Here is a 26,423-nt window from a genome sequence, read left to right as displayed (position 1 = left end):
CCATGGCACCTGGGTTCTTCTAATTCTCTGCAAGGGAGGGCTGAACCCCTGTCTGCAAGCACACATGCAGGGGTCACGAACAGCTTGGCCTTTTCCCCACTGAGCTCAGCCAGGTAGCCCCAGATGCCCTTGTGGGCTGACAGCAAAAACCGATGCAGAAGGTCACAGCCTTATCACCGCCTCGGCATCAGGTAGGGACTCTTGGTCCTCGGCAACTGTCAGCTGCCCTGTGGATAACTCAGTGAGATGGACCGTCCTAGACCTGCTATTGCAGTGGCGGGCTGTGCTGAGGGAACCCATCAGAGCAGATCTGCCTGATCCCAGACTAAAATCAAGACGTCAGAGCCCAACTGCCTGCGGCAAAGCTTCACTGTCTACCTCGCCTTCCCAGGCCTGTACCCCTACTCTCCCCTCCCATCTGCTAAGTGCCAGCAGCTAGAGAAAAGTAACGCAGTGGGCGGAAGCAAAGCAGGAAGTAGGGGAAGAACATGGGGCTGAGCAACCGTCTGCTGCGTCACCCCTCACACAATAAGGTGGCTGTCTGCTTACACACCCGATGCCTCTGAGAGACCAGGAGCTCCTCGAGGACCAGGTCGAGGTCTCAGTTTTCTTTCTTTTTGACAGAGTCCCTCATTAATTTGGGATCCAAGGCCCCAACTCCCAGTAAACTTCAGCCAAGCTCCCAGTGTCTGGCCGTTCACCCCAGATAAGGATTGGGGTCAGGTGGACAGGAGTCACCCCAGCAGGAGGGACTGGACAGCAAACACAGGGAACAGCTAGGGCAAGTGCTTGGCCATCGCCTCCAACACTTCAACTCCCTGCTGAGGCCGGGGGTGGGGGAGACCTCTGCGGGGGCCCCTCAGGTCTCCTGGACCTGCCCCTGGAGGCCTGCATTCTCCTGGCAAAGGGCCCGGTAGTCCTCTTGGATCTTCTCCAGGTTGCTGAGGGTCTTCTTGCTCATCTCAGTCTCAATCAGCTCCTCCAGGTCTCGGACCTCCCGCAGGAGGGTACCCACGTCCTTGATGGTCTGGAGGAGCTGGCTGCAGTTCTCATGCAAGGCAGCTAGGTACTTGTAGGCCTTCCGCACGGCATCATCCTTCTTGGCATCCTTGAACACAAGCTCATCAGTCACCACAAATGTCCGGTCCAGCTTCCCAGACAGGGAGTGGATTTCCTTCTGAAGCTGCTTTGTGTCAGACAAGGTCTTAGTGATCTCTTCCTTCTGCTTCTGGATGTTACCCACAATCTCCAGGATGCGCTGGGTATAGGCCAGCCGGGACACATCTCTGGGCAGGGTCTCCAGCTCGGACACCAGCTGCTTATAGATCTCCTCCTTCTTGCGGGCCTCCTCAGCAGCGGCCCGAACACTCCGGTGCAGCTCCTGGATCTCTGCCAGCCGTCGAGAGGATTCCAGCTCTCTGCAAACCTGGAGCTTTCGGAGGTGGCGGTACTCAGCAAGGAGCGGGGCCCGGTGCTTTTCCCACTGGCCTGCCAAATGGACGACCCGCTGGGCACTACTCTCTACCACGAGCTGTAGCTTGGCAAGGTTGGCAGCTCCGTCTGGCAGCAGCTGCACCGCCCGGCGCTTCAGGTGCAGGGCCTGCTCCCTCTCGGCTGTGCTGAGCTCCATCTGCTGACACCAGGTCTCCATCTGCACAAGGCCGATTCCCAGCGTCTTCATGTTGGCTTCAACCTCTTCAATGTTATGGCTCACTCCATTTAGCAGCTCCCGAAGAGCCTCCAGCTCCTGCTCTTGAGCTGCCCACGTGTCTGGTTCAGGCCACCAGGAGGTGGCTGGCACATCTGACTGGGCCACCTGGGCCTCGGGCTCCACATGGAAGGTGAACTTCTCTGAATGTGTGAAGCGGGAGCCTTTGGGCGCACCAGTCGTGGTCCCAGCACCCCAGGCCTGCAGCAGCTCTCCCAAGTCTTGGGTTTGTGGGGGGGGCCCCAGCCGGCCCCAGGTCTGACGCAGATGCTCAGCCAGGTGCTTCTGCAACCGCTGCAGCTGAGCCCGCCTATCCTCCTGTGTGGGGAGGCAGGATGCCCGGTGGACCCAGTCCTTGTCCCCAGGGTGGTCCCGGGCTGTGTGCTGACAGAGCTGGATGGCATGGCATTCGAGGAGCGAGGCCACCCTCCCAGCAGGCCGAGGCACCTGCGTGGGGGCTGGTAGTAGCAGGGAACTTGCCTGGAACTCCCGGGACTCTCCTGTGGAACTCAATTCAGGCACGACCAGCTTACTGGCATGGAAAGGATTCTGGGGGGCCGAGCCCTGGAGGTGCTGCAGCTTAGGGGTGCGAAGAAGGGGTGGAACCCAGGGCAGGGCCAGCTGGTCCCGGATTCGGCTCCCGATGGCCCGGAGAAGGATTGCTGAGTCACCTGCAGGCTGGTCTGCATCCTCGGAGGCATCGGCAGGTAGACGCTCAGCCAAGAAGAGAAGCAGGTCCCGGAGGTCAGGCTCACTGGGGTAGAGGAAGTTCTGATAGCCAAGCTCCAAAGGATAGCCCAGGCCCATGCAGGCCTGAGCCAGGCTCATGGCCCGGTGGAAACGGGCAGACATGGCGAGAGGCAGCAGGGGGCTGAGGCCGGAGCCCACACCAGGACAGATCACACGCAGGCAGCAGACAACGGCCTCTACAACCAGCTCAGGGGTGAAGGCTCGCAGGGTCTGCACTTCCGGAGGAACTGCCGCGCCGGCCTGGCGCAGGGAATGGATGAGGATTCGGTCTGCCTCCTCCATGGTGAAGCTGCGCCCCAGTCTGGGGCTGGGTCCAGGGCTGGGTCCGAGCAAGCGAACCTAGGTCTCAGTTTTCTTAGCCTTCTCAAATATCAGGTGCTATGAGGGCTGGATGAGATAACATATGTAAAACCCTCAGCATGCACCCAGTGCATGTGGGCTCTCCTGCTATTCCTCACCGGTTCACGCCCATGGCCGGGCGTAGAACAGGCGCTCGTGAGGAACTGCTGAAGTACACTGAAAGACAGGCTGTGAGAAACGGAATATTCACACAGGCAATGGCCGGACCAACTATAAGAATAGAACTCTGACCCACAACCTGCCCAGGAAACCAACCCATCCCAACAGTGACCGCTCAGGAAGCTGTCTGCCGTAAGTCAGACTCGTGGGAAGTCAGACTGCTTTCCCTAGCAACAATCCTAGAAACCAAACAATACCCTCTGTAACAACTGGACCCAATGGCCAGGACTTGATTGCTGACAGTTTCCTTAACTTTTGTCCCCACTTCCAACTTAGCACCAAGCAGAGAAAGCCAAATACACACCCTAACCCATCACACAGGATGCCCCATGGCTAGCAGGCCTGCCTCCAGGGTCCCCAGGCCAATGGCCTCCAATCAGGGCACACCCGAAGCCTTCCCTTCCTCCTCTGTAAAGCTTTCCACCCCTCCACCAACAGGTGGCAGCTTCGATTCCTGGTCAGAGCACATTCCCGGGTTGTGGGTTTGATTCCCGGTCGGGCCGTGTGCAGGGGCAACCAGTGGATGTTTCTTCTCTCACATCGATGTCTCTCCCTCTCTCCCCGCTCCCTCCTTCACTCTCTCTAAAACTCAACTTTTTCATTTCTGCCACTGTCCTTCCCAGGTCTTTCTTGCGTTTTCTTGTCATAAAATGGGTGAAGGACATAAAGGGGATGGAATCATTTAAGGATGACTTTGCTCTGCCCCGGCTGGTGTTGCTCAGTGGATAGAGCATTGGTCTGTGCACCGAGGAGTCACCAGTTTGATTCCTGGTCAAGGGCACATACCTGGGTAGCAGATTCGATCTCCAAACCCCAGTCAGGGCACATGTGGTAGGCAACCAATCAATGTGCCTCTTTCACGTTGATGTTTCTCTCTCTCTCTCGCTCTCCCTCCCTCACTCCCTTCCACTCTCTCTCTCTAAAAAAAAAATCAACAGGCGAGGATAAATAAACAAACAAGCAGATACACAGATAAACAAATAAACAAGCAGGCTAATAAATGCAAATAAGCAAATAAATAAATAATAAGACTTTGCTCTGAGGGGCCATGAGCCTAGCAGAAGACAGTCCCCAGGGTGCCCACAGGAGACAACTCGGCAGGCAGGGAGTTCACAGATGGCTCTCTCCTCAACACCCAAGCAGCCCCTCCTTTGTCAGGACACTGGCAGGCTGTGAGGAGCCCAGAAAATCTTATTCGAGCCTCCTCTTCACACATAAGATGTGAGGGTTTTCGTATTTGAAAGAGAAGCTACGACAAAGGCTGGGACTCAGAGCTCTCTCTGTGGGAGCCAGGCTGGTCCTCAGCTCCAGCCCCTTCCTGCTGGGCACACAGCCATCCTTGGTAATCCAAGGCGTGTGTGGGCATCAGGAGCCGCAGCCAGCACAGGAGGGAGTTCAAACTGTACCCTTCAACAGACTTCTGACCCAAAGGGTACTGTAATGACTACATTTCCAGGGCCGAGGCACGACTGCACAGGGCTCTAAGCACACTTCTCTGACACCCGTCGTGGTCTCCCTGAGAGGGCCTGGTACTCATCCTGCAAGGCGCTGCTGAATGTCAAATCCTTGCTTCCACACCCAGCCCACTGCCCTGCCGCTCTCGGGAAGATTTTGTTCCTCGGCCCGGCAGCCCCCGTGTTTTGTCCACACTAGTGTCACAGCACTCGGTGTTGCTGGCGAGTCTGTTCTGCGACCCTGGGCTCCTTCAGTGGGAGACCTGCTCTCGTGGCCTTTGTTCTGAGCCTCCCGCAGGTCTGGAACGCAGCAGGAGCGCAGGGCAGCGTGAATGAAGGAAAAAGTACAAATGAACTCCTCTCACCCAAAGGAAGCCCCCCTGCCTGACTGCCCCTCCAGGGGCTCACCCACCCCCACCATCCATGGTCCATCATTCCATCCCCCTCTGGAAAGCAAACATCCCATTCCAATGGGCTGGATACAGCTCTGGAGGACCCGTGAGCTCATGCAGGTGTCCTGGAGAGACACCTGGCCTGCGAGGTGGGCAACCAGGATGTACTGCTCTGAGACCCCGGGCACGTCCCTTCTCTCCCTGACCTTCCTTCTCCATCCCTGAAATGAGGGGTTCAGAAACAGCTCTAATATTTATGGGAGATTCTCCCAACCAGTGGCCCTCAGGCTAAATCTAATGTTTGATCGCTTTTATTTTATGTAAAAACTAGAGGCCCAGTGCACGAAAATTCGTGCACTCGGGGAGGTCTCTCAGCCCAGCCTGCACACTCTCACAATCCGGGACCCCTCGGGGTGGGTCCAGTCCCATCGCAGCATGGCTCTGGTTCCCTGGGCCTGCGGGCCGGGGGGGGAGGGACCAAGAGGCCAGTCTGATCGCAGCATGGCTCTGGTTCCCACAGCTGGGGCCCACAGCTCCCTCCCGCCGCCGCACCATGGGCGGCCGGGACCCAGGACCGACTCCCACCGTGGGCCGCCGGGACCCAGGACTGACTTCTGCCACGCCGACTGGGACCCAGGACTGACTTCCGCCACGCTGGCCGGGATCCTAGCCTGGTGTTTGGTTGTCCATCCGGACGTTTAGGTCGTGATGGACCCAGGCTCTTTACATATTAGGATATGAGCCCTGTGAGCTTCACTCAGAAACGACTGCACAGACCAATCCCACTTTCTTGCCCCTGTGTCTGCACCTCGGTGGTCTTTCCAGGTCCTGCCTGTGGCTCCCTCCTGTGGTTTCCCTGGGAAGTCTAAAATCAGCTGTATGAGATACGCTTGCTCAAGTTCCTCTGTTCCCCCGTTTCCATTTTACAAACTTGTTTCTCTCCACAGGCTCTTAGACCCTTCCCATGCTTCTAGCATAGAGAATTCTAGAAGGCAGGAGGGTCATGCCTCTTGTGCTCTCCCCAGCTCTCCCGCTCCACCACTTTGAAAGCACATGCCACGTGCCCAGGTCGCAGCTCCATCCCAGGCCGGCTGAGTGGCCCGGGACTCTTGCAGAAGGACGGAGGGACTGCTCTGGGGAGAGGGGGACAAGCACTGCAGTGGCACCTGCACGCTGCTGTCCCTCCGGAGGAACCACTTCAAAGGAATCAGTAACACCCACCTGCTGGCCTCCTGCCCATCTCTCTGCCAAGCCCCCCGTCCACTTGCTCTGTGTGTGCCCAGCAGAGGAAACACCAACATTCTGGAATCTGTCACTCCTGAACTGAGAGAGCAGCACAGGAGAACAATGCCGGATTGGGGGACCAGAAGGGGGCCTGTTCAAGTCTACCAAGAAATACGTCTGGGCCTCAAGACCCCAAATACCCCGCTGTTATGTTCAGAATAAGAGAATCACTCCAGGACCCACACCTAGACCATTAGCCAATCTGATTCACAGCCAGCTAGGCAGGTGTGACAGAGGTTTCTAAGCTTCAGGAAGGACACAGGTCCATCCTCAAAGCCTCCCCCTGGGAATGACTTCCCAGGTCCAGCTGACGGGGCTGGCCCTTGTCACCCTCCCAAAAGTGTCAGAGCTTGAGGACGAGGGCTGGCCATGCCCCCCTGAGCTGAGCTGACCAGGGCCTACCTTGAAGCTGACAGAATGTGGTCATGAACTTGCTGGTGAGGGACTTGAGCTCGTTGTTGGCCAGCGTGATGAGGTGGATCTGGTCGGTGACATTCCGCAAGACCTTGTAGATGCCGATGGGGAAAGAAACCAGCTTGCACTCGGCCAGATCTGCAGCCAAAGAACAGAGACAGACCAGAGTCAGCAGCCACAGCTGCCCGAGGACTTGCCCCAAACCATGTGGACCCGACCCGGTCCACCCTCCCAGCCTCCTTGCTCTCCCACCTGTCCCCCCTATGCCAGGCTTGAAACCCTGCTCTCTCTCTTCTAGGAGCCTTCATCACCCTTAATCCCACTTGTCCCTACCTCACACCCTCTCCATTACCACAGCCTACTAGCCAGGATGTGGAAGGCTGGGTTCTGCCAGCGCAGCGACGACCAGCATTCGTGGCAATGCCCTTGAGGCCCTGCCAAGTCCACAAGTCCCTAAGGAATCGTCAAAGACTCAACAGTGAAGCTGCAGTCTTATGAGTACTTGGTAACAGTCTGCTTCTTTGAAAACAGGCAATTCACACAGACGGTGACCTTCCCAGTCCTGTCACTCTCACGGTAAGAAAGCCTGTACAAGAGGCAGCAAGGAAGCTGTGTGCAGGGTTGCTGGCAGTTCAAGAATTACCTATGGCCAGCAATTCCACTTGTAGTGCACACCTGAGAGAAATGGAACCAGGTGTCCACACAAAAACACATCACACATGGATGCGCATAGCAGCATCCTATCCCATCTAAGGATAAAGAGGGAATATGCTAATTGACCATCATGCCCTCACAAAGATGGCGGTGCCCACAGCCACAAGATGGCTGTGCCCACCCCTCAGCCTCGCCAGGGCATCAGGCACACAGCACAGCCAGGCCCGCCCCCAGGCGGGTCTGGCCGTGCCGTGCGCCTGCCTCTGGAGTCCCCCAGTCCCCTCAGCCCCCCAGCCGCCCAGGGCTGGCCTGAGGTACAGGCAAGCCTTGGATGGCAGCTGCCCAGCCGCCCAGGGCCGGCCGGAGGTGCAGGCAAGCCTCAGATGGTGGCTGCCCAGCCACCCAGGGCTGCCCGAGGCTCAGGTAACCAGGGCTGGCCGAGGCTTGCACTGCTGGCAGTGGCAACAGCAGAGGTGTGATGGGGGCATCACCTTCCCCTGATCGCCAGGTCGCCTCCCACCCCTGAGGGCTCCCTGACTATGAGAAGGGATAGGCCAGGCTGAGGGACCCCCAGACCCCTCCAGTGCATGAATTTTCAGGCATCGGGCCTCTAGTTTTTCATAACAGCCAAAACATAGAAACAGCCCAGAAGTCCATCAAGTGCTGAATGGATAAGCAAAATGTGGTATCTCCATAAAAAGGAATAAGTTTAGCAATAAAAAGAAATGAAGTACCAGTATATGCTACAATATCAAAGGACCTTGAAAACATTATGCTAAGTGAAATAAGCCAGTCACAAAGGACCATATACTGTATGAGACCATTTATATGAAATGTCCAGAATAGCCAAATATGTAGAGGCAGAAAGTAGATTAATGGTTACATAAGGCTAGGGGGCATTGAAGGATTGTGAGATGGAGATGAAGTGGTGAAGGTTTCTTTGGTGAAGGTAAGCAAAAGTTCTAAAATTTGATTGTGGTGATAGCTGCACAAATCTATGAATATACTAAAACCACTAAACTGTATACTTTAAATGGCTAAATTGTAGGGTATATGAATTATATGTCAATAAAACTTTTATATATATGGCAGCAAGGAACACTGAAAGTATGAAGGCTAAGAGATGAGGTTCATCTAAGTCATGTAAGTGCCCTGGGCCTCAGTTTCTTCATCTGTACAATGGGGGTATCATTATCCACCTAGCAAGGCTGTCAGGAAAAGTAAATGTGATACAAAGTACTAAATGTACTCACAAAGTGCCGGGCAGGAATGCAGAGGTAATGCTACAGATGTTGTTTCTCCTTCCCTAAGTGCCCCCATTACTGGTGACCCCCTCCTAACCCCTGAACCCCAAGACACTCACTCACCAACTCAGAAAACACTGCCCCATCTCCCTCTCAGCAAACTCTTGTCTTTTTCCCAAAGAGGCCAGGCTTCCCCCAGGCCCCTGAGCCTTTGAAGATTGTTCCAAATTAAATACACAGAAATCAGTAACATTCCTATATACCAGCAAGAAAAGGAAGTTTATAAAGATCCGCTTGTGTACAGCAACAATAATGCGAAGCCTATAGGAACAGTCAGAATAGAAGCCCTTCTCCCTCATCTGCCTCATAGAATTTCTACTCGTGCTCCAAGACCAGCTCAAGTGTCACCTCCTTCAAGAAGCCCTCTCTCACTGCAGTTAGATGCTCCAGCCTCTGGGTCTCGTAGTGTGCGAATGAAACCTCTTCAGCCTGTATTGTACTGACCCCTTTTTCTCTCTGCTTTCCCACTGGATTGGAAAGACCACAGAGCACGGTGCCAGCAGAGGTCTAGCAGGCTTGGAGCAGGGCAGGGCTTTGGTGACCTCCCTGAGTTGGTGAGAAAAGAAAGGGGGCACGTGGGGGAAAGACAGAAGTCCAGATGACTGAGGGTCCACAGGGGTCCTCTGTAGGGCACCTGCGAAGAAGGGTCTTCCTGCCTCCTCTGGTCCAGGTTGGGCTAAGTGAGCGCAGCCCTGCTGCCATAACCACCAGCTCCTCTATCAGCAGGGGAGGGTGGCAGAAGAGGATGCGAAGTCTGCAGCGGGGAGCCAATCCCAGGAAGCCAGGCTTTCGGTAGAGATCAGGGCTGGACCTGAACCAGCTCTGCGGGCTCCAAGTTTGGGGTAGGCTGGGGATTCTAGAAAGAACAAACCCTTCCAAACAACGAGTCCCGAGTGCTTGGTGCCAGAGCACCAATGGCTCAAAGGGATGGCTGTGGTGGTTGTAAATCCTATCAGTCCATTGGGTGGAAGCGACAGATCTGCAAGCTAGGAGCAACACCAAGGGAAACATCAGACGCTGTCCCTTTAAAACAAAGAGCCAGAAAGGATGCCTACCACCACCAGCCTCCCTTAACGTGGTCTTAGGAGTTCTGTCCAAAGAAATAGAAAACATACTAGTAAACACTGGAAACAGACAAGATTATTATGATGTGTATTTGCAATGACTGTGTAACCCAAACACCCAAAGTCATCTGACAACGCACATGAAACAGACTTCAGCAAAGTGGCTGATCCAAATAAACATGCAAAACTCAATGATATTCTATATGCCAGCAATAAAAATATAGTTTTTAAGGATCCTATTCTGAACAGCAACAATAATATAAAATATACAGTGATGGTAATAATGAAAAAATGGATCTGAGTAATATTAAGAAGAACAGCTCACAAAAAATGTTTTTAAAAATTGATTTGTATGTGAAGCTGTAACATGTTCATTGATAACAAGTCAAAATATTGAAATAATGTTGATTTTTAAAGAAACTGATTTATAGATTGTTTAATGTAATTCCTACTCAAATCCCAAAATGTTTTTTGGTGTTTTAACTTAAGAAATGGTTTTAAATTTCAACTGGGGGAATGAGCAAGCATGACTCTATAAGAAAAAAAGATGGATGGTAACCAATATTTCAAGGCTACAATTATTTCAAAAGAGGGCCATAGGGAAAATAGATCATAGAAATAAAATGGATAGCCCATTTGGTCCATAAATAATATGTCATAATTTAATAAATGCTAAAGGAGGCCTCACAAAAAAATCAGGAAAGGATTAATAACTGATGTTAGAATAGCCAACCAATTAACTATTTTGGGAAAACAAAAAAAGAGAGACTCTCAATAACCTAAAAATCAAAACATACTCTACATCAAATTACACTCTAAATATTTTTTAAATCAAAGCAAAAAATACAAAGCAAAACAGAATTTAACATTTATACAAACTCTTATGTAAGGATGACTTTCTATATCTAGGAGCTATAAAAGAATCACAAAGGAACAGATCAACAAACCTAACTGTATAAAATAATTTTATACAGTTAGGATAACTGAATGCAAAAACCAAACAAACAACAATCATACTTGGATGCTTTAAAAATAATAATAATAAGGCAAGCAGCAGATTGTGAAAGAGGAACCAAGACCCTACTGTGTGCCAGGCACTGTTCCACACTGTGTCCTGTGACTTCTCTATGATTTTCTTTTGTTATTGGGGACTCCATCTGTTCCCTCCATCCTTTAACCTCAGAACTGCCTACCCAAGGCCGGTGTACATGTGGGGGGAGGGGTGCACCACAAAGTTCCTACTCAGAACAGTCTGGCTTCCATTGATGGCAAAGGCCCCCAAGGATTCCTGCAAACATATCCCGCGCCTTACAGGCCATAGCACCAGCCACTAACACAGCACGTGGACTCCAATCCCTGCTGAGAGGCTCTTGGGAATGGTTCTCCATGATCCCTGGGACAAGAATATGGACAGCCAAGTCTCCAGACATGCTGGAACAAATCTCAGCCTTGCCCAGTCATCTTCCCATCTGTGCACAAGAAGAAAAATGCTTCATGTCCATTCCCTGGGGGGGGTTGGAACAGTAATAACCATAAAGAGTAACAGTTACTATTTCATATGTGCTAGGCTGTGAAAATTACCCCCTCTGAACACTCGAGGAAAGTGCAATTAAGTGACTTGGTCAAGGTCATACAGATAAAAGGAAGGGAGCAAGACTTGAATGCAGATTAGGCTGATCAGGAAGCCAGGGGTCCTGCCATCCTGCTATCCGGCCCCTTGAGTGAAGAACACGCCCAGGTGCCTGTCTCTAGGTTGCGCCAGAGAAAGGGGAGTTTATGCTGAGCCCTTCAATGGGGTACCAGGGCCTTGGCTTCAGACTTCTACAAGCCTTTCCAGTCCAGAGCCTGTGATTTTGGGGAAAGAGGCCCCTCAGCTTCCTTTATGAGCCAGTCACCTTTTGTTCTCAGGAAATTTCTCTCCAGGTCTAATTCAGAGGATGGGTACCATCTCTATCCACAATACCTGTTTACAGGGCAGAAAAGCCCCCTGAGCCAAGTTCAATGCTGAGCCCTGGGGCCTACAGGGGCAGATAGCACTGCTTCCAGAGGATACAGTCAGGATGAGGCTGGGGACCAGGTCCAAATGAGGGGGCACCCTGCCCAGGGAAAAGACCCAGGCTGGAGACAGGTGAGTCACCCTGAAGGAGCTGTGAGATGTCTTCAAGAAGAGGGTCCCATCCTCTATGGGTCCTCAGAGCTGACGGGACAGGGCCTAGGTCACCAGTCACAAAGGCTCCTGTGTGAGGCCGTGAGTGCTGCACCATTGGGTGTAACCAAGCAGGGTCACCACAGAGCGGATGGAGGCCAGGTCATCTCAAAGGTCTCACTCAACCCAATGAAACAACTATAGCCAACGTCACTGAGTATTCACTATGTGCCAGGCACAGTACTAGACACTTTTCATATATAAACTCATTAAATTCCCATAAGAACCATGAGTTACCTTCATAGGAAAAGAATGAGGCCCGTGTTGATAGATCAATTGTCCAAGGTCATTTTGGTAAGATGGTGGAGTACTAAGGATCTGAATGCAAAGATTCCAGGAGGGTGACCAATTTGTCCCAGTTTATCCAGGATGTTCCCAATTTTAGCACTGAAAGTCCTGCATCCTGGGGGACACCTCCTCAGTCCCAGAAAACTCAGGACACTTGGTCATCCTGGATTCAGGCTGGACGCTGATGAATGAGAGATGACTAGGGTCAGAGAGGAGAGAGGGAAGGCAACCCAGGTGTGGGCAGGGCATGAGCCAAGGCCCAGAGGACTTTCATCCCTCCTGGACTTGACCTTTGAGCCCTGCCTTCTCCACCAATTTCCTGGAGCCTCCACCTTGCTCAGAGAGTCCTCAGACAAGATGACTCTGGTGCTGGAATAATTTCATGCTACTTGGGGTAGCATGAGCGGTCTGGGGCAACACCAACATCTGGACAGCAGCTGGACTCAAGCACACCTTCTTCCCCCAGTGCTCCCAGATGTTGATACCTGAGCTGCAGTAGATAATAGAGATGCTTGGGGAAGGTTCTGTAATAAACACAAGGCATAATCATCCTCATAATTATAATTATTATTGCAAGATGGCCATACTGCATCTCCCCAAACCTCTAATTAAGAGAGTACACTGTACTAATAAAGAAGCTTTTGATTCAACAGATAGGCCCTTCATTAAAGGTTATCGTGTTAATTCTAATGAACGCCTGATGAAAAGTAACTGGTGGGTAGAACCAGGGCAAGTAAAGAAAAATCCGCAAATAAACAGAGCATTCTGCCGGAAGTCAGGAGGGCTGGGCCAAGCTGGGGTTGTTTCTTAGAAATGCAGAACTCTGACCCCTGCTCAGTCCCTGCCGAGAGGTGGGCCTGGTGACAGGGCCCAGAAGGGGGAAGCAGAGAGGGTCATGGAGCTCCTGTCAACCAAGTCATAGAAAGAAAGTGCCAGGGATTCGGGCTGGCAGGCACTTTGGGCCAAGAAGCAAGGCTCCCAGGACTGTGGGAGGAATCTGTGGCCAGAATCTGTGGCCAAGTGACCTCGTCCCGCCCAGAATGTCTTTTTTTCACAAATGCCTTTCTTCATGAAATCTCGGGGTTAGAAGGAGCCTGGAGGTCATTTAACCCATATTTCCCAAATTTCCCAGTAACAATCACCTTGAGATCCTTCCAGGTGAGGACTGTGATGCCACAGGGCTGCGATGGGGCCTGAGATCCTGTATCTCTCCCAGGCAGCCAAGGACCACTCTCAGTAGCAAGGGCTAGTCCAACTCAGTGGTTCTCAAAGTGGGGCCCCTAGACCCACAGCATCAGTGTCCCTCCAGAATGTATTAGAAATGCACATTCTCCGGCCCCACCCCCACCTCCAGAATCAGAAGCTCTGGGTGGGGCCCAGGCGGCTGGGTGGGAACAAGGCCTCCAGCGCTGACAACACCAGCCTGGGTGAGAACCACTGGCATAGAAGCACTAGGCCTCCCACCAACTGTGGTTACTTGGCCCCTGGTGGGTGACAAGGGTGACAGCAATGACGGCAACTCCATCGACTGAGTGCTGGCTGGTCCATGCCTGTGGAGGGGCTTTAGGTTCATGCACTCACGAGAAGTCATTTTGCCCTGTGTGCTTCCCACCGAGGATGAGAAGGGGACAGAAGGAGAGAACTAATCACTGAGCTCTGGCAGGGGTCCCGTGAGGCCCTGTACTTGCTGGGACTTTTGCCTGGGCTGTCCTCTGCCCAGATGGTTCCATGCCCTACTCCTTCTCTTTATTCTTGTCTCAGTTAAATGCCGTTTGCCTGAGAAGCCCTCCCTGACCACCTTTTCTGAGGGTTGCCCCGGTCCCTGCCTCAAGTGCCAGTGACACGTAGGGCAGCCAGGCAGCTGGGAGTCGGTGCTGGAGGGAGGGGTGAAGGGTGCACTGGGGCTGTCAGGGACCCCAGATTTAGGGTGGGGGCTGAGCCAGGCAGGGCCTCTCGGGGGCCAGCAGCACTTCTGCAGAAATCTCCACGTAAGAGTTTGGCTGTGCCTAGCCTGCCAGCCCCCTTATTCTGTGCTTCCTCAGGGGTGTCCCTCAGGCACTCATCAGAATCCCCATATGCACCCCAAAAGGCCCAGATTCCCTTATTTCTGTTACATCATGACCAGGTTTCAAACGTATGCCCCCAAGAAATCAGCTGCCCACCCCCCTCACAGCCCCGCCTTCCTGGCATGTCTCCTCCCACCGGCCCCACTCAGAACAAAGCCACACCAACATAGGCCTGGCACATGGAAGGTACCTCTTGCCTGGTTTCCCCTCTGGTCTCACATCCACGCTGTGTCCCGCGGGGACCCTCCTAAGTCCACCTGACTCGTGTCATTCCCCGCTCAGAAACTGCCAGGGGCTCCCCACTGCAGCCCAGATCAAGTTCAGCAGAGGCCGCTCAGCCCCCATCTAACTTCCTGAAATGCTGCTTCAGACGCTGAGGGTGACGCCAGTGTTGGAGAGTGCACACTTCCCTACATGGCTCTGCGTTGTCCCATGCTGTCAGTGACACTGAGAGCCTGGGTTCGAATCCCTCCCTTGGGGAAGTTGCTCAGCCTTTCTGTGCCTCAGTTTCCTCCTCTGGACAGTGAGGATAATGCAGCAGCCACCTCATAATCTGAGTGGTGATTAGATCACAGGGTTGGGATAAGGTCTGGATGAGACCTAGGTAAAGCAATTGGGACAGCTTAGCACAGATGGGCATTAAAGAGGCGTGAGCTCATTGTTATTCATGGGTCATTTGGATTCCAGATGAATTTCCTTTCTTAGGCTCTCTTTAGGACCTAGCCCCTGTGCAAGATAGGGCTTCACTGTAAAAACGACTTAAGGTAACACTCAAGGCTCTTTGAGATCTGAAGCCAGCCTCTGCCTCCCTCCCGCCTCGGCTGCCTTTACTCTTCCGTGTCACAGCCCTCTAGGGCTGTCACAAGCACTTTTGTATCATCAAGCCTTTGCTCAGACACCCTCACCTAAAATGCCTTCCTCTCACTCCTGTCCTACACCTGCACCCCGAAACCTGCTCTATCTCTTAAAGCTCAGCTGAAAGGCCACCTGTTCCATGTAACCCCCTTAGCACTGAGCCAACCACTGAGGACATTAGAAGAGGAACTCTCCTTATTTAGTGCATTCTATGTTCTGCAGCTACTTTGCATCCCATGTCATCAGCTCGCTCCCAAGGGGCCTATCCCAGGGCTGTGTCACCACCACGAGTCACTGTGTCATCTAGGGCTCAGTCTCCCTACTGTTCAGGGAACTCCACCACCTGCGGGCTTCCATGGAGACCCCTCAGGGTTGGAGCAGTTCTCACAGCTGGGGAGATTTCCAGACAGAAGAATGACAAGCAGGGAGAACGAAAGAGAGAAGGCTGAGTGACTGGCCCACAGACTGAGGGAATTTGTCCACTCATCCAGCATTCTGAGCCCGGCGCTTGTAGGGCAGCGCTGCAGTGAGCAGGAACTCAAGGAGCAGCTTGGCTGTGCTTGAGGTTGCCCCCACTCTTATCCTCCCCTGCTCCGTCCGAGGTCTGAGGTCCACAGTGCGGCTGCAATGGGGGCAGGTGAGGCTCATGGCTATTGGAGCTTCCAAAGTTCTAGGAGGGGATTCCAGGACCCCTAACAGAGAGACCTGGAGCTTGGAGGTCTTCTCCCACCACCGTTATAAACAGTCCTGAAAAAGCCTCAAGGCACCAGCTATCCATCCACAATGTCAATCCGCATCACTGCCTGTGGACATCCAGGGCTGCACAGCAGTGCTCCATGGACACTCCCAGTCCATCCCCGGTACCTGCGTGCACCTGCTTCTCTAAGGCCACGCCCACTGTGTGCATGCTCCTGGAAAAGCTGCCCGTGTGCTGGCAGCTTGGGGTACTGGGGGCTAGGAAAGCTGGCAAGTGGCAGACGCCCAGGGCGCCCATGGACCCACTGTCAGGAAGGACGATGGGGTGGCGGGAGGAGCCCTGACCTGGACTCAGGAGGGCTGGGCTTGAGTCTCAGCTCTGTGGAGGATTTACTGGGTGACCTTGGCAGTCACCTCGCATTTCTGTGGCTCAGCCTTCTCATCTGTCGAACCAGGGTACCGAGTGGGCAGCCCATGCGCCCAGGTGGCTCTAGACATGGACGCTTTCAGGCCCTTAGGGTTTAGAGAGAACAGCTATGGGCACTGGCCGTGGTGGCAGAGGTGGTTGGTAATACTGAGGGGGGGACCAGGAGGTCTTGCATCTGCAGGATGTGCCAGAGCAAAGACAGGGGTGGTGGTGAGACCTGGTCAGGGGTGAGGGGTAAGGGTATACTGAGGCCAATAACCAGTGTGGAAAAGAATCTTTCAGAGCCAGGGGCTTCACTGGAGCCAGGCTGGCATAGCATTGGTACAGAAATGCAGGGCCTGAGCCTGGGCCTGGGGTGCCCTTCTCAATTCAGAGGTGAGTGGCTGGTGCCAGCCCTATCCAGGGCGTCTGTGAAGATCAGCTGCTTCTGAACTGGCCCCAGGGGACTGGACACAAAGGGCCGTGTGCAGGTGGTGGGACTGAGCCCCCTGTTCGGGCAGATGAGGAGAGGGCTGGGTGGGGGTTCCTGCACACCTCTCACACCATGCTGTGGTCTGGCACTGCCTCTGTGCCCAGGTCAGCCTGGGGCTCAGTGGGCGTCTGTCTGGACCCCAAGCCTCAGGTACAGAGGGGGCCGTGGAGGGAATGAGAATAGCTTAGTACTGAAGGCAGCTCTTGGGATAGAGAGAGAGAAAATTTGTTTTATGGTTCCAGCCCACGCATTTGCACTTGAAGGAATACTTTTAAAAACATGCACTTTTACTTAAAAAAACAATAGGTATTAAATGTAAGTCGTGCACAAAGATGAGGCCCAAAGGGTACACAGTGGGGGGCCAGGCTTCCTCCCGCCTGGCACTAAAGCTATAGTGATGGGGCTCTGCTGGGGGTAGACTGGGTTACTCTAGAATTGCCAGAGAAGAGGACACCCCCAATCCAGAGAGACCACATCGAGAGATGGAGTTTTAGGCCGTGGCTTCTAGTCACTCCCCTCACATCACCTGTGCAGGAAGCAGAGCTGGGAGAGCAGCAGGGCTCTGCAGTGGGCACGGCCGTTCCGCTCCCCTGCGGGCCAACTCCCAGCCTGCTTCCCCAGTGAGAGGCGAACAGACGGGCAGCCCTGGCCTGGTTAAGGGCTGCTCTGGGAGAGCCTATTTCGTCCTCTGTGCCTGCAGAGCTGGACTGTGCCTGGCTGACCCTCAGAACTCCCCAGGCCCGGAGACACTACGGCAAAACGTATGTCCCTCACGCCTACCAGCACCAGCTCTTGGCTGCCCACCTCCCTCGGGCGGGTGTGGGGGTGGAGTGTGGGGGGAGTATGAGTGTGTGTGTGTGTGTGTGTGTGTGTGTGTGTCCTGTGCATGTGCCTCCCCTTCCAGGATGGGCCCTCCTGGGCCCTGGCGTCCTCCACTGGGACACACACAGCAGGTGCCCAATGTGTGTGTGTTGAAAAACAGTGTCTGACCCCAGGAAAGGTATCGTTTCACTTTGATGAGTATATATTAAGTGCCTCCTTGTTTAAGAAAGGGGCGGCAAAATCAGGTCCCTGTGGGGGCCAGCCAGGAATGTAAGTACAGGATGTGAGCTGGGCAGCGTCTGGAAGCCCTTGTCAGCCCCCGGCACTCACCCAGCAGCAGCCTGGTCAAGTCCCAGTCCCAGTTGGCTGGTGACAGGGCGCCCTCTGCTGGCACATACAAAAGGAGACAAGTACTTGGCTAATGTGAGGGTGGGTGGGGGGCAGGAAAGGAGGCAACATGCCCCTTCTCTCACTAGCCTTGGTATCACACTTGATTTTTCTCACAGCTCCAGCCTGCTGCTCAGTTCCCTGGGGATAGATCATATCCATGTTCATATTCATTTCTCTCTTTTTTTAGACATGTGCGTGCGCGCGCGCGCACACACACACACACACACACACACACACACACACACACACACAGATACCTGCCCAGACAATACCCCTCCTTGACCAGTGCCCCCACCAAGAGAAGGAAGTTCCAATTTATAACTAGTAGTAAGCCAGTGCTTCTCAAAATTCAAGGCAGGGAAGAATCTTTTAGTTTTTGTGTCAACATGGAGATCACCAGGCTCACCCTCTGAGATTCCACGTTTAAAGTGGGGTCCGTGGATCTGCGCGATTAGCTGACACCCAGATGATTCGGCTAGAAAGAAATCTCTGTGACCTCGGTTTAGATTTCTACATACTACACCAAAAGCACCATTCATAAAAGAGAAGTCAAATGCTCTCATGATACAAAACAAAAACACTTACTAGTAGAAACAGTGGAGAAAAAAACGTTTCATGCTTTTAGCTTCTCTATCTGTAAAATGGGGATGTTATTACCTGAGCCACAGGGTTATGGTGAAGACTGAAGAATGAGTGAGTCCAAACTGATAAAGTACCTCCAATGATCTGGGGAGAGAGAGAGAGAAGAGAGAAGAGAGGAGAGAGAAGAGAGAAGAGAGAAGAGAAGAGAAGAAGAGAGGAGAAGAGAGAAGAGAGAATACACAGTGATGGAGGCACTGAATGGGAAAGCCCAAGAGGAATTCTAGGCAAAAGAGGCTCAAGGGATGGGAGAGCAACATGCCAAGAGCTAATGGCTCAGCATTTTCTAGAAATAAACACAGACATGAATCCTCAGAGTCAGAAAGTACAAAAGAGCCGAAGCCGGTTTGGCTCAGTGGATAGAGCGTCGGCCTGCGGACTCAAGGGTCCCAGGTTCGATTCCGGTCAGGGGCATGTGCCTTGGTTGCGGGCACATCCCCAGTGGGGGTTGTGCGGGAGGCAGCTGATCGATGTTTCTCTCTCATCGATGTTTCTAACTCTCTATCCCTCTCTCTTCCTCTCTGTAAAAAATCAATAAAATATATTTTTAAAAAAAGTACAAAAGATTATAATTTATTTTTAATTTATTGAATTTAGAGATAGAGGAAGAAAGAGATTGATTGATTTGTTGTTCCACTTCATTGGTTGCTTCCTGTATGTACCCTAAGGGGGGACTCCCCCTCAACCTTGGTGTATTGGGACAACACGCTAACCAACTGAGCTACCCGGCCAGGGCCTGCAAAAGACTGTAGAAAAGATGGACTGACATATCAAACATCTGAGCTCATCACAACACCTGACACGCAGCAGGCCCCAGAGAAGTGCCGGCTCCTTTCCTCCCCAGCCCACAGCGGTCCTTCCTCCCTCCCATCTCTGCAGCTGCCTCTATCCCAACCAGCTGTGCCCGCCCTGCCTGCACCTCCCAGGCTTTTCCAAATCGCACTCTGCAGTAATGATCATTTTTTAAGTCACCCCCAAAGCACACAGCAGACCTGGCAGCCTCTCCCTGCACGTGAGTCAGGTGCAGAGCGGCCTGGCCTGCCAGTCCACTGGCCAGGGAGGGAAGGGTAAGGTCAGTCAGACCCCTCGGGGGTACGAGGACCCAGGGAAGCCCAGACAGGCATGAGACCTTTACTAAGAGAAAGGTCTCTCTGTGACTCTGGGAGACAAGGGGTGGCCAGAGAGGAGGGCCAGGCTCAGGGAAGGTGCAGAGTCCTCGACTCTTTGCCAACTGGTTGGAAGAGTCTACAAGATGAGGCAGGCGGGGAGGGGCTGGACGAAAGCAGTTCAATTCGAGCTGAGGGGCAGACCCGGGGCCAGGTGGAAAGAAGCCCACTTCTCAGGGGATCAGGAGGCCTGAAGCGGCGGTGACAAGGGCTGGGATCCAAAGCTCTGGTTACAGGAGGAGCAGGCCTGGCTGGGAAGGCACACCCACTAGTGCTGCGAACCATGGTGAGTAAGGTGAGAGCCGGCCTGTAACTGAGCCCTTCCCAGCCCAGTCTCTACAGTGAGACGCCTGTGGCTGCTCCATCCCACCAGGCCTGCACGGGGAGGGGCGGAGGGGGGCCCATTCCACTCCTGGGGTCACTCTCCTCTGTTAGGAAGGAAGTGTTGTACTTCCTTCCACATTCTGTAGTGGCAGGCGGTCCTTTCCTTAAAACGTATTCTTCTCTACTGATAAGGGTAATATGCTCATCACAGAACACTCACAAAATGCAGAGCTTTTTCTAACATACATTTGCAGCTTGTTTTATACCCTTCCACTTTTTTCTATGTACACACACACATTTAACATAGTGGGCATCTTACTATATAGAGTTTGAGATCCTTGTTTTTTTTCTTTTTCCAGTTCACGTTATACATGAGAATTTGCCGGTCTTCATTCAAGCACATGATGAAATGTTATGCACCACTGTTAATGGCAACATAAATTGCATTGCACAACTGTAACCAAATTTATTTAAGCAATGTTGTGGTGCTGGTTGTTTAGGCTGTTTCAGACTGTTTGCTGTTTTGCATGAGAACTATATCCTGCACGACTTCAACACCCAGCATCTTCCACCCCGAATGAGGGCCACCTGTGGTCTGTCCAACATAGCTAGGCATGAAGCCATGTGTCACCTGCTGCTCTCAGACTGTCACCGAGGCAGTCTAGTCTCACTGAGGCCCAGGGCTCTATTGCAAATATCCCTGCAGAGCCCCAGCACCCTGCACACAGCAAGTACTCAGTAGGTGCTGACTACTATTTAAGCCCCAGAGCCCTCCGATTGTATGGGCTGATGAGTTTCATTTGCCACAGGGTCAGGACTGCAGGTGCCCACAGTGGCCTCGTCTGATATTTTGCTTCTTCTCTTGGCACCAAAGAGGTAAAAAGGCCCCTATCATCCAGCCCTAACTTTAAAGACCCCATCACCTCCACCACACATGAAAGTCTCGAGCTCCGGCCACAACCTCCAGCCAACGGCTATGGCTTAGGGTTTAATTCCTTCCCCAAGTTGCCTATAGCTTCACTGTGCTCATGACCCTGGTAATCCCCAACCATATGCCCCAACCGCAGAACAGCATGGTGGGGACAGGGCGCTGGCTCTGGTGCCAGACAGGCAGGGTTCCAATCCCAGATACTGCAGTGGTCTGGCAGGGCAGCCAGACGCCTCACTTGGGTTCCTCAGTGGGCATGGCCCTGGGCAGTGCAGAAGAGCTGGTCACAGCCCTCCCTACCCTGGTCACCCCGCACACTTCACCCCAGGCAGACGCCCGACCTTCAGTTCACAGAAATCCCCGCTTGGCCTGCAGAGGCACCGGAGTTTGCAATCTCTGCTCCAGAGACACTGAAATCCAGACTCCTAGACTCAACATGGCCTTCCAGGCTCTCCACTGCGGGGTGCCATCCCTCATGCCACAGAGAGAGCTCTGTAGTGGCCTCTCCCCAGCTATGGTGCAGCCCTGCTTCTGCCTAGGGCCCCTGCCTCCTTACTGCTGCCTAAGGAAATCCTCTCTCAAACCGCACCTCCCCGGAGGTCAGAATTCCGCTCTCCCCCCTCTACTCCTCCCCCTCCACACATCTGGAGGAGACTGAGCCGCATGTGTATCCCTCTCCCCATGACATTTTAAAGTAGGGGCAGGTCATTCACTGCAGAGATTTGTCGATTTGCACTGAGCTCCCCATTCAGAGGCAATCAATGCAGACATCCAGACAAGACCTGGCTGGCTGACACCTCGAGGAGGTGTGTTGGGGATGGGGGGGGGGGGGGGGGGGGCGTGACTTAGGCCTCTATCTCCAGCCCTTGGGGATGAAAAATAATAGCTGCCATTTATCGAGCTACCTACATGCCAAGCACCTTACAGACATTACAATAACTCCTAACCACCTTGATGAGGAAGACACAATTACACCCCCATTTTACAGATGAAGACGCCAAGGCTCAGAGAGGTTAAGTAACTGCTGAGGTAGCAGGCTGGTAGGTGGCAGAGTGGGGATTCAAATCCAGGCCTGAGTGACCCAAAGCCTGGCTCTCGACCACCACGTCAGTGATGAAGAGCCTTGAGCACTGGGGTGAGTACAACCATATTAGTGACCAGCACCGGGTTCCAGAACTCCTTCACTCACCAGCTGAAGGCTCCCCCCCAAAACCAGCGACAGTCTTCAAGTTCGTTTGCTGACAGAGGAGATGCTCCTCTTACCTTAGTTCAATTCAGCAAACACCTCCACGTGCTCACCAAGTGCCTGACACTGTGCTGGCTCCTGGAGGGGAGACCACAGGATCACTACCCTCTAGGGACACTGAATGGGTGTGACAGAGGAGGAGGAAGAGAGCAAGGGGTGGACAGGGTAGGATTGAGGGCTTCCTGGAAGAGGTGACGACCAACCTCATCTTGAAGGCTGAGTATCCCTCCACTTCTTGGGCTACCACCCCTGCCCCAGAAGCTTACATTCCAGATACACTCTGACCAACAGCTACCTGAATACACGCTCTACCTTTCCAGTCTTTGTTTCTTGGCTCAGGCTATCGCCTCCATGGAAATGCTCCTTTGTGAGACAGACACACACATACACAGACATACATCCCTACCTGCCTGTGAAATCCCTCTCTGTGTACCAAAGACCCGACTTAAATCCCAACCTGTCCACCTGCATGGCCACCCACAAGGCAGGACGGTGGTCCTCTCCTCTGGGTTCCCACAGCACACCTATGGCTCTAAGGTGGCACTTGCATTCCAGTGAATGAGACAGACAGACAGACAGACAGACACACACACACACACACACACACACACACACACACATCTATATCTATCTCCCCTGCCAATCCTTGCACATGGCAAGAGAGTCAATTCAGCAGATATTTATTTATGCTGTGACCAGTTCAAAGCAAATATGACACAGTTCAAGTAAAACAGTGGAGTGAACGGGGGACCTCCCAGCTGGGTGACCTAAGAAAGCCCCCTATGCCTTTGACTCTTCGTCTCCTCCTCACCCAAAGACCACCGCTAGTCATGCCTGGCAGGGATCATCCGTCACAGGGAGGTTGTGAAAATTCAGTAAGGCAACACTCAAGCACCAGCACAGGCCTGGGACATGGGGCGACTCGGCAGTGCCAGCTACTGTCACCTGGTCCAAGGGCACACACACACACTCAGTCACCCGCAGTCCCAGAGCAGGCAGACAGGCTCCTGGCGGGTGGAACCCCTCACTCAGTGTTTTTCAAATCTCTCTATGACCCATGGCAAGTCGTACGCAGGGACCCAGTATACGCACAAACTAAACACAACGGCTGTTAACGTTCCAAGAAACTGCTCCTCGTGACGAGGGGCACACACTGCTACAGCCTCTTTCATCTTCTCTTTCTATTTCCTTTCCAAACTGACTTCACAAACCACTTCCAGGGCGCCCTGTGGTTGGAAAGCCATGCCCTCACTCACCCAGGGTGTCAGAGTCACTCTCCACCGTCTCGTTGACCTTCCTCGCAACTCTGGCCACCGCCTCACCCATCTTCCTCAGCATGCAGACTCGGGTGTCCTGCTGCCAGCCACCAGGCCGGTCTGCTGCTCACAAGGGGGCCTGCACCTGGGGAAGACACAGGGACGTGAGTCCCCTGCCCGCTGGCCAGGGACCTGGGCTGCTGGAAGACTGCAGGGAGAGCTCCAGGCCACTCACCTCCTCCTGAGGGGCCCAGAGCCCAGGCCACATCCAGCTTGGCCTTCAAAGCAGCTGATCTGCCCATCAGAGGGTGGGGGCAGCCTGGTCCTACCAGTTTACTGGGAGGATCGACACGTGTGACCACACCAGACCCAGGGCCAGAGCCTGAACCAGTGGCCAGGCGGGAGTGAGGACTCAGGTGTGCGCTGGCCTGTGACTCACTTTAACAGGCGGGGCAGTAAGGAGGAGGCGGGGCACAGCCAACTGCAAGGAAGAGACACTTGTCCCTCCACCTCACAGCCTGTGAGCTGGTGCCCAGTCCAAGACCCTCCAGAGCAACTCCTCCAGCTCCGTTTGCCCCGCCCACGCCTCCTGTATGCTGGGGGAGTGGGGACAAGAAGGCAAATAAAACACAGCCTGGCTTAGTCAGAATCTGGCAGGTGGGCGGGTCTCTAAGAATTCCCTCTCCAAGTACCAGTATGGAGTACCTATTTGGCCTGCAGACCTGGTTATCAGCCTGATGTTGAATTTATCTGCAAGACCCCAAGGGAACAGGGGGGTGGGGTAGGGAAATGAGAGAAAGGAAATTGGATCACTAGAGAGAAGAGGCTTAAAGAAGGGTGAAGATAAAAATTATAATAAAAATTACAAGGTGTTAAAGACATAAGGAACACTAAAAACGTTGCTAACTCCCTATTTATTACGGAGAAGGAAACAGAGGCATAAAGAGGGACTAAATGTCCTGACCAAGGTCGAAGTGACTAAATGGCAATAATCAGCTCAGCCCAGCTCCACCTTCAGTGCTCACTTCTTTACAAGTCACCCACATCACCAGTGGCAGCACCCCACCTAGAATGAACCTGAGGCCAAGGTCAATGCCCTCCCTTGTCCCCAGATCCCAATCCCAGCTTTGCACATAGCTCAAGGAGCTCTAATATACTCAATCTGAGGGTCAAAGGCAGGAGAATGTAAAGGGCAGAGAAAAGGGGGGTGAGGGTAGAGCTCAGACCTGCTAACAACCCAATAAAAAGTCCCTATGTGCTCAGCTGGACAGGCAGGGCAGCCAAGGCCAAGCTGGGGGTTGGCCAAGCCCACCCATGTGCTTAGGGGAGAGTTAGTGGTGAGTTCAGCACGTACATGCATCTCACCAAGGAGGCCGACACTGAAGGGATGAAACATACGGTGTAGTGGGAAAAGACTGTTTTGTTGAAGACAGGCCTAATGCCTAACTGTTATTTATTAGTTGAGAAGTCTTGGGGAAGTGTCTTAAACTACTCCGAGTCTAGTTTCTTCATCTTAAGAGATCTAGTAATAACCTCACTGGGTTCATACAAAGATTGAACAACAACAACAAAGGTATATATATATATATATATATATATATATATATATATATATATATATATATATACTTTTCTAGCCCAGAGCCCAGGACACATAGTTACTCAATAAATGCTAATTGAGAGGGTAAGACAATACACATGCAGACATGATGTCAGCATCTAATCCCAGTTGCATACCCATGTGACTTTGAACAAACAACTCAGTGGAACTCATCTTTAAGGAATGAGTAGAATTTTCATCTCTCCACCTCCAGGAAGTGTTCCCTGATTGCCCAGCCCTCAGTGTTCTCTCCTTCTGAGTTTCAGAAGCACTTAATGCCCTAGCACAAGCCAGCTGAGTTGTTTACCAGGCCGCTTAGAGCAGGAAGCAAATCCATACTGTGCTTTCGCCTGCACTTTACACCACATACTGAAAACAGACGCCCATTTAGTATCCCCCAATGGTGATGATGATGATCAACAACTATCATTTGAATTTTAAATACAAATCAACGGACTCTTATAATAAATCTAAGACACTGTCTAATTGAGAAGGGTCATACATTCAAATGCCTAACAGTGCCAGATGAGGACCTTGCACCAGCTGAGCCTGGAAGGACAGGAGGGAATAGTGATGACTATTGCAAACTAGACCCGACACCTTCACCAGGCTACCTTTAAGGCCATCCCCCTAACCCGGAGTCACACCAGAGGACCCAAAAGGGTTGGTGAATCAGATAGATGAAAACAAAAAACCTGGTTCTTCTAACTCCTAAGCCAGTCTTCCTCCAATACCATGCTCCCTCCTCTCCCCATCTCTAATATTTATCATCAATAATCACAAACATGTATGGAGCATCTACTAGGGAATAGGTATAAAATGAAGAGGAATTACAGGAAATAGCTCTGAATTGTGATTCTGATGAGGAAGAGTTTTCTAAGAAACATCACAGAGGCAATCCTGGCTTCTCAGCAGAGGGGAAAGAGAAGGTAAATCTCCAATCCGCGCAGGGTCTGTGCTAACCCTACTGGGATCCTCCAGGCCAGCGTTCCCCAACCTTTCAGACCTCACGGACCTCTGGTTGGAGACCGCTGCTCTAGGCTGATTACTTTGACCCTATGCCTGCAATTCTTCTAGCTGCCACTAGGTAGGAGAGGGCGTTGGTGCCTTAGGCCATAGAACCCCTTGATGAAAACTAGTCCGATTAAAAACCTCACCCCTGCTGGCAGGCTCAGACACCCTTTAGTATGGGTCAGAGAATGGACCTCCAAGCAGGAACAGGAGCAACCTGTAAAGTCAGTGAGTCAGAGCAAGTCACTAGGAGGGGCCCCTTACATTCCGGAGGATGCTCTGGGTACAGCAGATGTGCCCTCGCCCCCCAAGAGGTTCCTGTTGCCTAAAATCATCAACCTGGCTAACTGGCTAGGAAACCACCCTCCCTTCACCTAAAACTACCCCTCCCTCCAAGGGAGAATTCCTTCATAAAATTCAGCTGACAATCTCTCTCCCAGGTCAGATGACAAAGGTCTGTCCCTCTTTGGCACAGGCAGGGCTGTGAG

At 52.7% G+C, this 26,423-nt stretch overlaps 2 protein-coding genes across 5 annotated transcripts in view; both read right to left on the bottom strand.

The window, feature by feature from the left end:
- LRRC20 (leucine rich repeat containing 20) overlaps positions 1 to 26,423 on the bottom strand; it is a 53,742-nt gene that overhangs the window by 12,637 nt on the left and 14,682 nt on the right. For 2 of the 4 annotated variants that reach the window (XM_079793376.1, XM_079793375.1), the window contains exons 2-3: positions 23,325 to 23,469; positions 6,510 to 6,659 (exon numbers count right to left, since the gene is read on the bottom strand). In XM_079793376.1, the coding sequence (XP_079649502.1) occupies positions 6,510 to 6,659; positions 23,325 to 23,406 (232 nt within the window). In that variant the 5' untranslated portion in view covers positions 23,407 to 23,469. Of the gene's footprint in view, positions 1 to 6,509; positions 6,660 to 23,324; positions 23,470 to 23,559; positions 24,740 to 26,423 lie in introns of those variants that run through there. The other 2 variants (XM_079793377.1, XM_079793378.1) reach the window with 2 other exon arrangements.
- On the bottom strand, positions 572 to 6,635 carry LOC307112602 (coiled-coil domain-containing protein 22-like). The gene is made up of 2 exons (XM_079793373.1): positions 6,510 to 6,635; positions 572 to 2,845 (listed from the first exon to the last, which is right to left on the bottom strand). Exon 2 carries the CDS (start codon positions 2,738 to 2,740, stop codon positions 860 to 862), a length of 1,881 nt encoding a protein of 626 aa, XP_079649499.1. The 5' UTR covers positions 2,741 to 2,845; positions 6,510 to 6,635; the 3' UTR covers positions 572 to 859.

Source organism: Cnephaeus nilssonii, assembly GCF_951640355.1.
Source record: "Cnephaeus nilssonii genome assembly, chromosome: 16".
NCBI classification, from domain to species: domain Eukaryota; kingdom Metazoa; phylum Chordata; class Mammalia; order Chiroptera; family Vespertilionidae; genus Cnephaeus; species Cnephaeus nilssonii.
This window is presented reverse-complemented; position numbering and strand designations above follow the sequence as displayed.

What these genes read in the sequence shown, in the direction of transcription:
- LOC307112602 (XM_079793373.1), bottom strand. Translation starts at nt 2,740, where the DNA reads ATGGAGGAGGCAGACCGAATCCTCATCCATTCCCTGCGCCAGGCCGGC.